General features: G+C 37.8%; 1 protein-coding gene across 3 annotated transcripts; it reads left to right on the forward strand.

Moving 5' to 3' along the window:
• The first annotated feature begins 240 nt into the window (after positions 1 to 240).
• Positions 241 to 16,021, forward strand: myzap (myocardial zonula adherens protein). 3 transcript variants are annotated; one of them, XM_077589465.1, is made up of 15 exons: positions 241 to 382; positions 2,877 to 3,345; positions 4,820 to 4,900; positions 9,102 to 9,170; positions 10,599 to 10,763; positions 10,845 to 10,937; positions 11,520 to 11,633; positions 11,723 to 11,875; positions 12,598 to 12,723; positions 12,826 to 12,954; positions 13,045 to 13,139; positions 13,268 to 13,373; positions 14,152 to 14,235; positions 14,424 to 14,530; positions 14,613 to 16,021. In XM_077589465.1, exons 2-15 carry the CDS (start codon positions 3,124 to 3,126, stop codon positions 15,271 to 15,273), a joined length of 2,205 nt encoding a protein of 734 aa, XP_077445591.1. In that variant the 5' UTR covers positions 241 to 382; positions 2,877 to 3,123; the 3' UTR covers positions 15,274 to 16,021. The 3 variants fall into 3 exon arrangements, with proteins under 3 accessions (XP_077445591.1, XP_077445606.1, XP_077445598.1); XM_077589480.1 differs by having other exon boundaries at positions 14,469 to 14,530; XM_077589472.1 differs by having other exon boundaries at positions 252 to 470.
• Positions 16,022 to 16,449: the final 428 nt, after the last annotated feature.

The raw sequence follows: 16,449 nt of genomic DNA on the forward strand, positions 1-16,449 counted from the left end.
ACATTTTCATGACGTCGATAGACGTCCAATTATGTTGCTTTTCTTGTGAATTTAAATTATTTAATCATTAGCAGACGTCCAATTCATTCATTCATTCGCCGACATCCCTCCCAGTGTAAATGGACTGGACGGCAGGGTGCTTCCTGATTGTCAGCCAATCACATAATAGATGTAGACAAACAACCAATCACGTACATGTACAAATTAGTGTTCAGTCCGCCTACTGTGCATGTTTTTACGACGTGGAAGGAAAACGCAGGATTGCACGCTGATGAGTACTATACGTATTTAATAAGTTTCGTGTGTTGAATCTCCTCCACCTGGTCCCCGAAGTCAGCTGGGATAGGCCCCAGCACCCCCGCGACCCTTGTGAAGATAAGCGGTACAGAAAATGAATGATTGAATGAATACTCGCGCCCTCTCCTGTATAAAACTCAAACTTACGCCCTTGTGGTTGGAGTGATTGTAAAGTGAGTTTGATGATATGTACATATCTAGTATATTATACGCGAAATCTATTTATAGACAGACGTGTGCTGAGTTATAATAAGAAACTTGTTTCCTCCTCCTCAGTTATTTGGACTTCGATAGGGTTCCGCCCTTGTGACATCACCAATACCTTGCCAAAGGATTTGATCCAAGTATATACGTATAAAATACTATATCATTGGCTGCCACTGACTTTGATAGACGTCCAATCCATTTTGACTAGGATGGTTGCCAGCGTCAATAAATGTTGACATTTTTTATTGCATTAATTAAGCTATCTCAAACTTGCTCCCCAGTTGTCAATATTATGTACAGTTGCTCGCATATGTTTTGCATTCAGCAATAAAAAACATTCTAATAACAATTTTATAATGAAGGAAAAAATAAATTTAAGAATGAATTCAAGGGATTTTTTAAATATTAGTAAATACATTAACAAATGTCATTTTAAATGAATATTAAAAAATCTAAACAAAATACAGTATATATTTTTTAATCAAAAAAATAAAACTAAACAACTTAAGTCTTAACTAAAAATAATTTTGAATAGAAATCTACCTTCGTTGATTATATGAGTAATTTGGTCATTCAATGCTTTTACTAGTACAACAAGTAGACTTTGAGAGCCAGTTTTTCGAGTGATGGATTCAATTGACGATGTCATGATAACTTGGGCCCTTGTGACCGGAATTTTGAGGAAGTGAGAAGTCACATGGCAACGACTGTGAATACACTGAAAAAGCAGGTTAAGCCTGATTCATCACCTGAGGCTTGTGTCGCATGTTTTGTACTGACGTTATGAGTTTGAACTCGGACCACTAATGCAATCAAGTGATGCATGTCTGCCTGTTTTAACCTTTGTCAAGTAAACATCTGTCACTTAAATGTGATGTGCACTAGCTGAATTCAAATAATAGACCTTCATGGTGATAAATCTCTCAATTCCTTTCCGGTTTCTTCAGTTCTTTTTTGAAAAATTCAGTATTGTGGAGGAGTGTCCTTCTTTTAATTGTCGTATCCGTTTGCTGGCCTTATTTATTTGCGTGGCAGGTGCTTAGCAACCACGTGTACTAAAAAAAGTAAAGGCCGTGGTTACTGGTATAGTCAATACAATACAGCTATTAACAATTATCCATTATATTTTTGTCAAGCCATTGCACAAGAGCAGGGCTGTCAAAGTTTGTCAAACTTTCTGTGACGAAGACGATATCGTAATTATGGTTTCCTTTGAAGGGCCATTTTTTTCTGCCAACTCCAGATGGGGGGATGCCACAGTTAAGGTTAGGTTAAAGTCAAATTAAGATGAATAAATTGTTGAATTGGGCAACGTAAGTAATCTAATGTAAAGACTGATTTTTAACAACATTGACAAATGTGAAGTCATTTTAAAAAATGACTGCGTGTAATAAGATTTTTAATACAGCTTGTCTTTTCAGTGCTAGGATTCTGTAAGCTGTCAATTTCTAGCGTTATTGCTAATGTATTTAGCATGTTTTCTCTGCAAATTGCACATCATTTTACTTCAGCAGACCTATCGTCTTTGCTTTTGAGCAAAGTAATTGTCACTTCTCATCTCAACTTTATCATATGTAGGCATGTATGTTACATGTAATTTTGTTTGTGTGACACTCAACATCTACTTTGTTGACCCATTGCCTAAGTATGTTTAATATGGAGTCACTCATTAACAACGTTAACTTTTCCAACATGTGCTGGGAGTGTCGGTAGGCTCGTCGGGGTTGGAATGTGAGACGCTTGTCACCTTCCACTTACGCACACACATTGCTACCATTAAGAAATAATGCAGTCGCCATCAATCATTCATTGCCTACAACAGCTGCCACACGGATGTTAAAATAAGTCTTGACATCCAAATAAAAATGCATTTGACCATTGACCGCACTAGACGACCAATTAGTTTTGACTGGCAGCCTCTTCCAGTCAAAATAAATTAGACATCTAGCTCCGTCAATGGCAGCCAAAGACTTCAATGCGTGCCCTCTCGTCAATTAATCCCCTGCCCCATTATGATCGGATTTGGACAATTTGTCAGTCAACATTTTCACTAAACGATTAGTCGACTACCAAAACAGTTGTCGACTCTTTCGATAATGGATCGCTGTCGCTTATTCAATTCATCATTGGAGCCCTAGTCGCATATACTAAATATTATTTTAGTCGATCATACATTTTATATAAAAAAAAAATGGGATAAGCACATTTTTCCAGTTTTTTTTTATTTTACTTTGCGCATTTGGATTATTCCTCTCGTCAAGAAAATATCAAAAGTTGGAGACGGGCATAACCCAAATAAACATAGAATGTTTTTTCAATGCATGTTCGATACTCAATTATAGTTACATTTGATTGTCTGCTATGCTGTCAAGGTTCTTCTTTCCTGTGACTTGAGCCCAGAGGAGCTGTCACCTGTCCCAACCTGAGTGGGAGGAGGTCCCGGAACGGCCCGCCCTCTCCGAGTCCCGCTCTCGGAGCATTCTCGGGCAGGTGAAATGCGGTCCGACAGGTCGGATGGGAGCTCAGACGGAAGGAGATTCAGGCGGACGCTCGTGCCATACGGCGGGAATCCGACTATGACCCGGCCGCGTCGATGCTGAACCCGAGCGGAGAGACTGGATGCGAGAGGAATTTCCCTATGGTGCCTCTGAGACTTGGAGCGCAACTCAGGAAGGAGCAGTGAGAGGAAGAGCGGGAGGAGGGTCCACAGGACAGAGTCGGGGGGCTCTGCCGAGCCGTGGAGTGGACGCCAGCGGAGACATGCTTCACTACGGGCCCGGGCGAGGCTTTTCCAGCACCACCACGACCACCACCGTCGACTCTCCGGATGCCACGGGCGAGGTAAGACAATTGTGACGTGGACGTCTACTCTTTCCAACACTACTTTTTCTTTTCTTCTTCTCTTGTGTCCACTTGTTCAAATGTTTTCAGTCCCGCCTCAAGCTGCATGTTTTTCTTGACAATGTGCTCCAAGCAGGATGTGGATAAGAGAGGAAGGTGACGGCCACAGGCGTCCAATCTAATTTGACTGGGAGGGCGAGTAGCAAATATTTGCTGCCAGCTTTTCCCAGTCAAAATAAACTGGATGCCTCGCGTCACCAAAGGCACTCAAGCTCAGCATTTACAGCCAGTTCTCCCAGTTTAGATCAATTGGACCTCTGTCACCGTCTATACCTGACAATAGGTTAAATATTATGAAAATAAAAATACAAAAATCTACGTGAAAAAACGGGCGGCCCGGCGGTTGAGTAGTCAGCGCATGGGCCTGACAGTGGGGAGTCCTGGGTTCAAATCCACCTGTGTGGAGTTTGCAAGTTCTCCTCGGGCCTGCGTGGGTTTTCTCCGGGTACTCCGGATTCCTCCCACATTCCAAAGACATGCATGGTAGGCTGATTGGACACTCTAAATTGCCCCTAGGTATGAGTGTGAGCGTGAATGGTTGTTTGTCTCCTTGTGCCCTGCGATTGGCTGGCCACAAAAACAGGGTCCACTGGCCCAAAGTCAGCTGGGATAGGCTCCAGCACCCCCTGTGACTCTAGTGAGGATAAAGTGGTTCAGAAAATGAGATGAGAACTTGAAAAAACTTGCACTAATGAGGTTTAATGAAACAAAAATCAAACCAAAAAATCTAAAATGTATGAAAGAAAAGTTTGAATTTTGAGGAAACTATCATAAAAAAAATTATATACACCTACACATAGCTTATATTTAATTTAAAAATGTTTTATACCCATATAAAAAATGTACAACAACAACAAAAATATTTTCTACAGTAGACTAAGAATGTCATACAAACATTTTACGCCTGATTATGTACTCATATTTATGTATTTGTTCATAATTATTTAATAAAATACCATATTTATTCATTTATATTCAACACCAAATATTTTTAGAAATGTATGACATACAAATGTTGTCTAAAATATTTACAGTGGACTTTATGAATATATTTCATTTCTATTTCATTATTAGCATATTTATTAATATTAAAATTTCATGTTAATTCAAGTGTATCAAGTGTATTTTGTTTATCCCTTTATTCATACCATTGCTTGGAATATACGTACTCATCAGGTTAATTGTGCTTTATAATGATTGGACCAGAGGAATAAAATTAAATGCTAGAAATATTATGTTCTGCATTATAAAACTGTCACATTTGTGTAAAATCCACAAATGTTTGTTAAGGAGAATGAGAAATGGCATTTGTCACGCTTTATTTTGTAACATTTTTATCTGCCATGCAAAGCTGAAAAGATGACATGTGTTCTAAATCATGTATTTTTATTTTATTTTTATTTTTTTTCCTTAGAGAGCATTCAGGCGCTTAAGGTTGACTCTTCATACGGGAGATGATGCCAGCAAAACCCACAATCCATCTCATTCAGATAAGGTAAGAAATGTTCCCCATTTTTTTGATACGAGGCTGTAATTCCATACTTTGAGAGAGTGCATCCTGTCCCGACTGAAAAGACTTCTTCAAAAACACCCTCAAGATGTCTGCTCTCAGTTACGCAATCATGACTGAAGGGCGTGTGCTATAGTGCATACATGTGTTTCACATTCTACCAGAGTACAATGTACGCTCCATTGTTGCCATATTGGATTAAGTAGCCATCATGTACATTATTTGAATTGACATTCATTCGATGAGCGGAGTAAAACCTTGTTAGCGATTCCTCTGAAACAGCCCTTGAACAATCTTGTTCAAATAAATTGAAATAATTTGTTTTTTATGATGTAAAATACTGGGGGGGAAAAATGAAAGCCAGTATTTCCAGATAGTGGCAGCACTTAGAGCAGGCAGCATTTTATCTATTCCAGTCCTATTTTAGCTAATCAAATATGAGTCTCTCGGATTGCACATCACTTCTTCGTTACTCATTTAATAGCCATTGGCACGAACCGCCATTCCAGGTTTTGTGCCTGGGTATAAAGTCTTTTTTTTTGTTTAAAAATTTAATTCTCCATTAAAAGTTTCATACAAAAATACGTTATCTTTCACATGTTAGTCATTTAAACTTGATGTGTTTCCCTTTAAATTTGAAAACTAGAGGAGCAATCTTTCACCCGAGCCGCCAAATTCAAAAGACCGCCATATTTCGGACCTCTGTGACCTTTGCCCCTTTCCCTCATCACATGAACTACCCAGAAAATGTTACTTGAAAAGGCTAATCCATCATTAGGTTATTGTGAAATTCCTTTTTCCTGACCTCTGTGACCCAAATTTAATCATCTCTTCAGTTTCATTTTACAAACAAATCCAAATACTTCTAAAAGGTCTTCTTTAAAAAAAAAAGCACACTTAAATGCGACTCTAGGATGCAAACCTTGAAGTCAAAATTTCTGAGGTGATAGTTTACTCATAAAACAGTGAGAAGAAAAATCTGAAAACGGAGCAGCTGATGTATTTAATTAAGCTTCAAGTACATTGAACTCATTGGCAGTGATAGATCTGTTTAAAATGACCTTTTTTTAATTGACTATATAGTAGTAGTAATTTTGGCATATCACTACTGAGTCACACCACTGAAACTAAGAAAGTAAATCATCAACCTTTCTACTGTTGTAACTGCTCTAACATTATTCCATAAAGTTACTCGATAGATGTTAATAAATAGGGATACATTTGTTTAGAGCAAAAGAATGAACAAGTTGTGAAGTAAGGGCTCTTAGCGCCCAATTAATTTCTATTCGACGAGTGCCACTGCATACAAGCAAATGCGAATGACAACATTGTGTACACGCTGAGGGCATGGCGGAGTTTTGGGAGTATTTGGCGAGGGTGACTCCGCCCCGGCCGCCTTTGTTTGGCCTGAGAGTGACCAAGTGAGACGTGATGTCGTCTCCTCGGCACCCCAAGGGTGACGTGGCCGCGTTTCGTGAGACCTTTGACCATGGGGGACTCTGGTATCGGGCTGGTTGTCACTCACGTTTTGATAATGCGCTCTTATCTGTGAGGTGTGGTGAGTGTTGGAATAGAGGACGTTCTTCCAGCACAGCGGGAGGTGGGGAGCACGATTGCTGCGTGGGATGATGTGCACCAATGCCTGGAGAGACATCAATCAGGCTTGGTGTCTTCTGTGACTTCACCGCATCAAAGTTTGCCGCTGTAGTTGGCAATCTAACACGTTGCTGGTGTATGGATCACAACATTTTCAGAGGATCAGAATCAGCTTAATAAGTTGGGGTTTTAAAAATGTATTTATTTTTCAATTTTTACGATACAAAACAACAAAATGATATATATATATATAAATATATTTATAAATATATATATATATATATATATATATATATATATATATATATACATATATATATATATATATATATATATATATATATATATATATATACATATATACACATATATACACATATATATACATACATACATGCATGCATGCATGCATGCATGCATGCATGCATGCATGCATGCATGCATGCATGCATGCATACATACATACATACATACATACATACATACATACATACATACATACATACATACATACATACATACATACATACATACATACATACATACATACATACATACATACATACATACATACATACATACATACATACATACATACATACATACATACATACATACATACATACATACATACATACATACATACATACATACATACATACATACATACATACATACATACATACATACATACATACATACATACATACATACATACATACATACATACATACATACATACATACATACATACATACATACATACATACATACATACATACATACATACATACATACATACATACATACATACATACATACATACATACATACATACATACATACATACATACATACATACATACATACATACATACATACATACATACATACATACATACATACATACATACATACATACATACATACATACATACATACATACATACATACATACATACATACATACATACATACATACATACATACATACATACATACATACATACATACATACATACATACATACATACATACATACATACATACATACATACATACATACATACATACATACATACATACATACATACATACATACATACATACATACATACATACATACATACATACATACATACATACATACATACATACATACATACATACATACATACATACATACATACATACATACATACATACATACATACATACATACATACATACATACATACATACATACATACATACATACATACATACATACATACATACATACATACATACATACATACATACATACATACATACATACATACATACATACATACATACATACATACATACATACATACATACATACATACATACATACATACATACATACATACATACATACATACATACATACATACATACATACATACATACATACATACATACATACATACATACATACATACATACATACATACATACATACATACATACATACATACATACATACATACATACATACATACATACATACATACATACATACATACATACATACATACATACATACATACATACATACATACATACATACATACATACATACATACATACATACATACATACATACATACATACATACATACATACATACATACATACATACATACATACATACATACATACATACATACATACATACATACATACATACATACATACATACATACATACATACATACATACATACATACATACATACATACATACATACATACAAAAAAGAAATGGAAGTACACATCAGCAAGTGAACATTCTTGTAAAGCTAAAATAGGTGTGGTGTTCTAAAGGAATAATTTCTGCAGAAATATTTGGATTATCATATTTTTTTCTGCAATAACAAGAGAAATAGAAAAATTTGTAGGAAGCAATGGTTGCCACCAAGCACCCACTGATTATTACGCATTTTATTACCACAAATCGTCTATTCTGACTAACCCGCTCTATGAGAGCTGTTCGTGTTCTTTGCGATAAAGTCATATGATACAGAAGAACCTTTGTGAGCCCTTAATAACACAGTTAAGTGCTTTACTATTGCACCAGTGTGTAATTAATCCAAAGAACTGCACTTAAGTTGTTTGTACATGTCAGTATAGACACGGTAGACGGTGAGTTGTCATTGCGAAAACTTCCCGACGACATGAAAAAAAACTCTCTTGGACATTATTATATTTGTTAAGGCAGATTTTTTTTAAACGGAAATCTGATTGGGATATGATTGTGCAGTGTGGGAGGACCTTTCCGACTTTCTCAGGAGTAAAATCAAGTGTTGGAAGAATGAATAGGGATAGAAATGTCTGACTGTTGTCCATTCGACAACACTAGTGTCTTTGTTCTGGTTCTTCTCATTCTTTATCTGCGCTTCATGTGAAGACTGACGCCTCGCTTGACGGACGCCAGCTCTGGAATGTTGAGCGAAATGGATGTTTGTTGGCAGGGAGTTGGCACGAAAAACCCTTTTTTTGTTTCAAAACTTCAATCCATCATGATGCGGCTTGATTGAATGTTAATATTGTTGATCTCCCTGCAGGACACCTGTAGGAAGCGGAATGGCATCGTTCAAAGAGAGAGGCCGGCTGGCAGCGAGTCACCCAAACAGGTCAGTGACGTTGCACAAACTGTGAACTGCATTCCCACAAACAGAATAAAACATGAAGTGAAATGAGTTTAGTTTTTTAGCTGTTCATCCTGCTGCTGGAGGCCCAAAAGGTAGAAAGGGTGGCAGCTCATGTTCTGGGTTGCTGAAACTTGACTCCCCTCAATTCTGCTTTTTTATTTTTTTTTATACGTCCGCTCAAAACTTCCTGTTTCCATTGTTTAAAAAAAACAGCGTTGCAAATATTTGATGTTCTACACATGTTTATCTACTTGCATGCAGCACAAAACATTGCTGAATCAGTGAGCGTTTATTTGGTATTCTTGGTGTCTTAGCTCAAGGTCAATTCAGTAGTGTGCTCTTTGTCCTCACTAGATCTGGTATGGGTTTTTTTCCCACTACGTATTGTCGTACCGCTTGACGATTCTGAATATGAGTAGGAAACCTCTGATATATTCGTACAGCAACTACATATTAGTGTGAGGTAAAAGGGTCCCCTTCTCTTTCTGCGAATGCTATACTACTGAAATGTTGGATAACAAGCAGAATTGTATGATGTCACTTAGTGCTGGCTGATTTTGAAAAAGGGATACAGGCCACTTTATGTCATGATAATGATATGCAATGATTTAGTCTATTTTTAATGACTTGATGCAAAACCCTACATCCACATTTTTTTTGTGTTTATAATAGTTATTGTTTTCTCTTTATTTGACAAAAAATGTGACAAACTTTAAATAAAAGATTAAAACATTTTGTTCTCTTTTTTAGTTTAACAAATGTAGATGAAATACAATTAAAAAACAAATACATAAAAAATGAGAATTATTCACCAAATTGCTTAGTTGGTTGGTAAACTTCCACGAGTCACTTTTTGGACATTTGCAGGTCGATTTCTATTCATTTTGCGTCAACGTCAATTTTGACATTGGGTCACTTCCTGTTGATTTTGCTACATTCCAGTCACTTCCTGTTGATTTTAATTGTAATTACTACAACTAAGTTTGGACCTATTGGCTGCCATTGAAAGCGGTAAAAAGGAAATCCATCTTAACTAGGGAGAGCTGGTATTGAATGATCACAGCAGCCAATGTGTATATTCATGAAATATATATAATAATTAAAGCCTTTAGAAGAGTTGGAAGATTGCTGATCTATTTCCTTAATTTCAGTGTTTTTAAAAAAATAAAGTTCAATTCAAGCTACTCCTTCGTCTATCACCATTTCTAACTGCCAATGAATCAATTGTGTTCTAGAAGGGCAAAAAAATGTTACTATTGGAAGAAAAAAAACCTGTTATTTTACTTGTGTCAAAAAATGATCTTACTGGAGAGGGCAAAGAAACACTCACACAAACACACACACACACACACGGATACATTCACACAGAGCTGAAGGAAACCTGAGCTGTCCTTTTCTTGTCTCCCTCAGCACCTGGGTGACCTGACCAATGGGCAGCCCGAGTCGTCGTCGCAGCATGGCGGGCCTAAAATGTACGGCGTAGTGCAGAGGAGCAACACTGATCGACAACGGGAAGTGATGGCGCGAGAGTGGACCGTCAGTCACCTTCACGATGAAATGAAGTATATCAAGGAGGTGAGCACTCAAAAACATTGTTGCCATCCGCTCCGGTTTGTTTGTCCGACAGCCACGTCTTCTCCGTTTATGCTTATACAGGTGAGAGATTCCCTAGAGAAGGTTAGAGAGCGCATGTACGGGCAGTTTGGAGGCGTGCAGGAATCTGTACAAAAGCTCTCACAGGAAATTAAGGTGCGTGAGATCTGAGCATCGTACCAAAACACAATCATGATTGAATGTTTTTGTTGAAGGTTATTATCGTGAAGGAACAGGAACAATGTGACAAAAAATAGAATTCAGAAAAAGATTTTCATGAACTGAAACCAATGAAAACCATAAAAATAACAATAATACTAAGCCAAACTACGGATTTAAATGAAACATACTAAACCCTTCATTTTCCCAATTTTATCTAGTTATTTTTTTCATAATGCTATCTTTTGAGAGTTTTATTATTATTATTGTTATATTATAATTATTGAAAAATAATCCCACATATGAAAAACTAATATTAAAACAAATAAAAACTTAACTGAAATGTACTAGTTTTATGAACACAATGCAGTTAGGTTAGTTTTTCTTCTTTCAATGACATTTATCATTAATTTATTTGTATTATTTTGTAAATATTTTACAGTTCTCGTTTTTCTCCTTTCATTTGTTTTTGTAAATGATAATGTTGATCACGATACTGTGACTACTACTCTTGCCCTTCAGTAAATACTTTGTCAATTTGTGTCTTTATTTTTACTTGATTTTTTTTTTTTTTTACAGACTGCCAACTCTCACCGCAGGAGTTTGGAGTCGGAAGTGAAGGTCCGCACAGCCGCCATGGAGAGATTTGATGCAATGAACAGCTCCCTTATCTCATCCAACATCAACCTGCAGGTATCAAACGAAGACCACGTCACATATTTTACCCTATTTTGTCGCATATATGAGTTCTTGACTGAAAACCAATTGTGTTGCCTTTTCAGAAATCCCTTCTGGAAAACTGTCAGAGTCGAGTGGACACGAGGGAAGAGTTGAAAAGTTTGCGCGACACTTGCGAGAAAACTCAAGTACAGCTCAGAGACAAGGAGCGAGAGCTGGCGGCCGCACATGCTGAAAACCAGACGCTCCGACTTGAGGTGGGTTTTCTGCGTCTTGCGCTTATGCCACAGCGAGCGTACGGGCCACGTGACTGCGCAAGTATACATTTGTGGATACCGTTGTCAGCCGTGGCCCGCGGAACAAGTCAATCCGCACCGAAACTGTCCGATAGGAGAAGTTGAACGAGTCATGCAAGTTTGTGTGAGAAAAGAAGAGCGTGAACACACAATCGGATTGTTTACATGCTTCTCAACTGGCTTGACATGCTACATTCTAAAATGGATCCAAGTATTTGTGACAAAGCACACAGTAAAATTTGATAAGTTAGTTCAGTTTGGGGAAACTGATTGTAACAATTAGTTGTTGTTTAATACAGTAACTCAATCGACTTGAATGAGAAACAAAAGGAGTAAGTCATTACAAATAACTATATATATAGGTTTAATTTATACCATAGATTTAGACCATACTTCAACACAAATCAAAGACAAACTCTGCTTGCCAAAAAAAATACTATGTAACAATATGTAGTAATATATGTGTTTAATTGTATCATTCTATTATTGAAATAGCAATTTCAAGCAAAAGGTCAAATATCCCAGTGTGTGTCTTTGATTTGTGTTGAACTATGCTCCAAATTACTTCCTCTTTAGTCATTTCTGGACTTTTTTTACTCACTCTTCCTTCCCTTTAATGAATGACATGCCGTCTGAAGCACTCAACGTCATCACCGGGGACATTTTATTCCTCGGCTTTTCAGGTGGAGTCTACGCGGGAGGCCAACAGTAAAGCACTCTTGGAGCTCTCCAAGACCCTCGAAAAGGACTACCAGGAAAAGCTGCAGGAAGAGCAAAGGAAACACAGGGAGGAGATTGAAATACTCCAGGTCTGCGCTATTTGCTTTTTGATCCGTGTGATACATCCGTCCAGCCATTTCAAACAAATGCCAGGAATTTTTTGTTTTGTTTCAATGTATTTGCGTACACAGGCCCAATTGGATGAATACATCAGACGACTGGAAGAAGCTGAGATGAATCTCAGGATCGCAGAGGCCAAAATTGCCGAGCGGGATCTGAGGATCGGCGAACTCGAGCGCCTGCTTGACTGCATGGGAACGGTAACCGCAGCGAGAGAGAAAAAACAAAAACAACAACAACAACGAAACCACAAAATGAATAACATTTCGAGTATGTGACCAATTCAACAGGAAAAGAATCATCTCCACCAGAAACTGCAGGAATGTGAACGGCGTCTTCGCTTGCTGGAGAGGAACGACACGACCGACGGCGAAGTGACCAAAAGGTGTGCGATCACAGTCTAAAAAAGGGAAGACGGTGTTTAGATGTTTAGTAAACACTGCATTCCGATATTTTGTATGGGTAAGGGGGACATGGCGGGTGGTGCTAATGATCAATGCCGGTGCTCCGCAGGTCCGTAGAGCTGCAAAGTGAAGCCGGAAATCTAAGAGAGAGAATCAAACACTTGAACGACATGGTCTTCTGCCAACAGCGGAAGGTCAAAGCAATGATTGAAGAGGTGAGTGAGGAGGTTATAAAAACTTGTGTTTTCCAAAAGGGAAATTCTTTGACTCTGATGTAGTTACATTTAGCTACATCTGGCTGTAAGGAACACACAGGATTTTTATTTACACTATTACACTAGCTTCCCAATTATTTTTTGATTTTTTATTCCATAGGTTTAATAAAGGAGAAGACCCTTTTTTAATCATTTTTCATTCATTGGTTTGTAAAACAAGAATAATTGCATTCATTAGAATTAATTTGCTGTTTTTGTTAACTTATTAACATTTTGTCTTCTAAAAAAGGAAAGGAACTCGCAGGATTTTTATTAACACTGTTACACTACTTTTCTCAATTATTTTTGGATTTTTATTCTATAGGTTTAATAAAGGAGAAGACCCTTATTTATTTTTTTAAATATTTTTTATTCATTGGTTTGTAAAACAAGAATAATTGCATTCATTATAATTAATTTAGTTGTTTTTGTTAACTTATTAGCATTTTGTCTTATAAAAAAGGAAAAAAGCGATATTGCCCTCGTTATTTAGTAAGTTAAGAAATAAATTATAGGAGAATTATTTTTTTCAGTTGAAAGAGAAAACATTCATTATTTTGTGTTTGTTCATTGTTTTTGGTCATTTACATACTTAATCCCCAAAAAATGAATTGCAAATATCTTTGTTATTTTTGAAGATAGAGCTCCAGGACTGTGAGTTTGACATAAATAGTCACCAATTATCAAAAAGGCACCCACTCCTAAATTTCTCATGTCTTTACTTCCCGACACGGTGAAGGTTCAAACACTCCGAGCTCAAGTTGCCGAGAAGGACATGTTCATCTCGGAGCTACTGGACCGAATCGCTATTGTGGAATGCGAGGTAAGATTCTGTGTGTGCTATAACTCTCTACGTAAACGTGTGTGTGTGTTTTCAAAAACGGGCTTGGGCCGGTGTCTTTGGTGCTCTGCGTGAAATTGCCTGAACTTGGATCAATTGGACGTCGGCATTTGGTGAATGCCATCTTTGCATGAAGATGACGGCCCTGTTTCCTCTTTTCCTTTTCCTAGAATAATGAATTAGAAGACAAGCTCAAGTATTTTATGTCCACACAGAGTAGTGAAGAAGAGGATTTGGACTTTGGGAAGACAGGGCCGCTCTGCAGTACTCTCTCAAGGTAAGGCGGAGCCTTTTCTTTCAGGGGGGCGTGGCCTTGACGCCGTGGCCTTCCTTGTTTAACGTGCGACTGTTCAAAACAGAGTTGATGAAGTACCAGGGCATGAGGATGAATCTTCTATTCTGCATGAACCAACTCATCTCCATCCTATCCAACCGCTGTTTGTCATACCGCCTCCCCCCCAAATTCGACCTCCACCTCCCCCAGAGCCCCCCTTACCTTACTCATACGCTTCGCTACCTCCTGAAAGTTCTTTTTCACCCGCTCAACATCCGCTCCCCCCAATACCTGCCTCCCCCAGCCCCCCTTCATCACCTCCATCTTCACCCACACCGCCCGCCTCCTCTCCCGCTCCCTCTCCCACGCAATCTTCGGCCCTTCCCCCTCCACGCCATCCTTCCCCTTACTTAACGATGGCTCAACCGAGGACGTTCAGGTATAACAACCTTCCTTCCAGCAGGCTGGAGTCCAGTTTACTTCGCTTCACTCCCGTCGAGTACAGCCGCTTCCTGGAGGACAACCCCACGCCGCAGATTGAAACGTACTCCGCCCGAACGGCGTCCGAATTCCAAAGTTACGAGAGCCTGCCGGGCGACGAGGCGGACGCGGGGACCGAATCGCCCACGCCGTATAATCAAAGCCAAGGTTCCGCCGTGTCCGGTAGAGAAAGACCGACGCTCGCCTACCTTGATTCGCCGTTCTTGAAATTAATGGAAATAACAGCAAATATCAAAGTCGAGTGATTGGAGAGGCGACAACATTTTTTTAGGGATGCTGGAATGTGAAATAGCATTCCAAAGTGTGATGTAGGGGCTACATTTTTTTTAAACCAGTTTTAGCTCTACCAGACACTTGAAAAATGTTGATAAAACTTATTAAAACACTCCTAAAGTATTTCTCAGTTGCAGTGTGGTGCTCAAGACAGGGTGGCCATTTCCACAACACCAAAAAGGATATAAAATAGTAAAATCCTGACATCCAAGAGTTCAATTTTCATATAGAAAATGATCACAAATGAGCAATGAGGCACTTACAGTCATTCTAAAATACTTACAAGGCAATTTAATTGTCTTGAACTAAGCTACTTTGTTCATTATGAGACAATTTATCTATAATATACTGTAAAATGATGAAGGTTTATGTGTAAGAAGATAGGAAGGAATGCTATTTTTTGGAAGAAGGCAGATATTTGTTCACAAATGAAGGACTTTCCTGCGTGAATCAGGATGTGTGGCCTCCCTAATTGTGACCCACACACTGTAAATTTAAGTTTACTTTGAATGTCTCCTTTTCCTTTAATACATCCTCATGTCTTGGTTCCACTTTGTAAAAATATGAATTTAGTTGATGGTTGCACAAAGTACTAAAATACTAAGTTGCTTACAACAGGTGTTTATAGCCTCATTTTATAAGTCATATTTTGTAAATAATTGATTGAAAGTAATGTTTTGCTTGTTTAAAATAAATGCATCTCACACTACTCAATTGCAACATAGTGGAAAACCGATGGCTTTTTTTAATGTGTGTATTTTCTTACAAATCTATACTTGTTGAATAGGAAGGAAAAAGTGCAGTTTCTTTTTTTGTTTTAAATTGTGTACAAAATATTTATTTACAGTGACGTGCCTTTGGGTGGTGGGAGAAATGCATATCAAGAATGAAAAAGTGCATTTACATGTTGTCATGTAATTCTCAGATGAAATTGCGGGTAGTAATCATCAATTACTATCTGATGTCTATGCTGCCACAAATAAAATTAAAATGGAAGCTGTGAGATATAATAGATTCCATTACACTTACATTACGTAATGAGATCAGCCTCTTATTAATAATTAAAAACCAATCTGCAAATAAGCGCAAGTAGGCTCAATTCTATAATCTATCTTAAATTATGTTTGTTAATCACAGTAGTTAAAGTG

This window comes from Stigmatopora argus, chromosome 2 (assembly GCF_051989625.1).
Source record: "Stigmatopora argus isolate UIUO_Sarg chromosome 2, RoL_Sarg_1.0, whole genome shotgun sequence".
Classification (NCBI taxonomy): domain Eukaryota; kingdom Metazoa; phylum Chordata; class Actinopteri; order Syngnathiformes; family Syngnathidae; genus Stigmatopora; species Stigmatopora argus.

Bases quoted from the DNA above. Each gene is read 5' to 3' on its own strand.
- myzap (XM_077589465.1), top strand. From the start codon at position 3,124: ATGCGAGAGGAATTTCCCTATGGTGCCTCTGAGACTTGGAGCGCAACT. The intron at 4,901-9,101 runs GTAAGAAATGTT...ATCTCCCTGCAG, and splicing joins ATCCATCTCATTCAGATAAG to GACACCTGTAGGAAGCGGAA. The intron at 12,955-13,044 runs GTAACCGCAGCG...CCAATTCAACAG, and splicing joins TGCTTGACTGCATGGGAACG to GAAAAGAATCATCTCCACCA.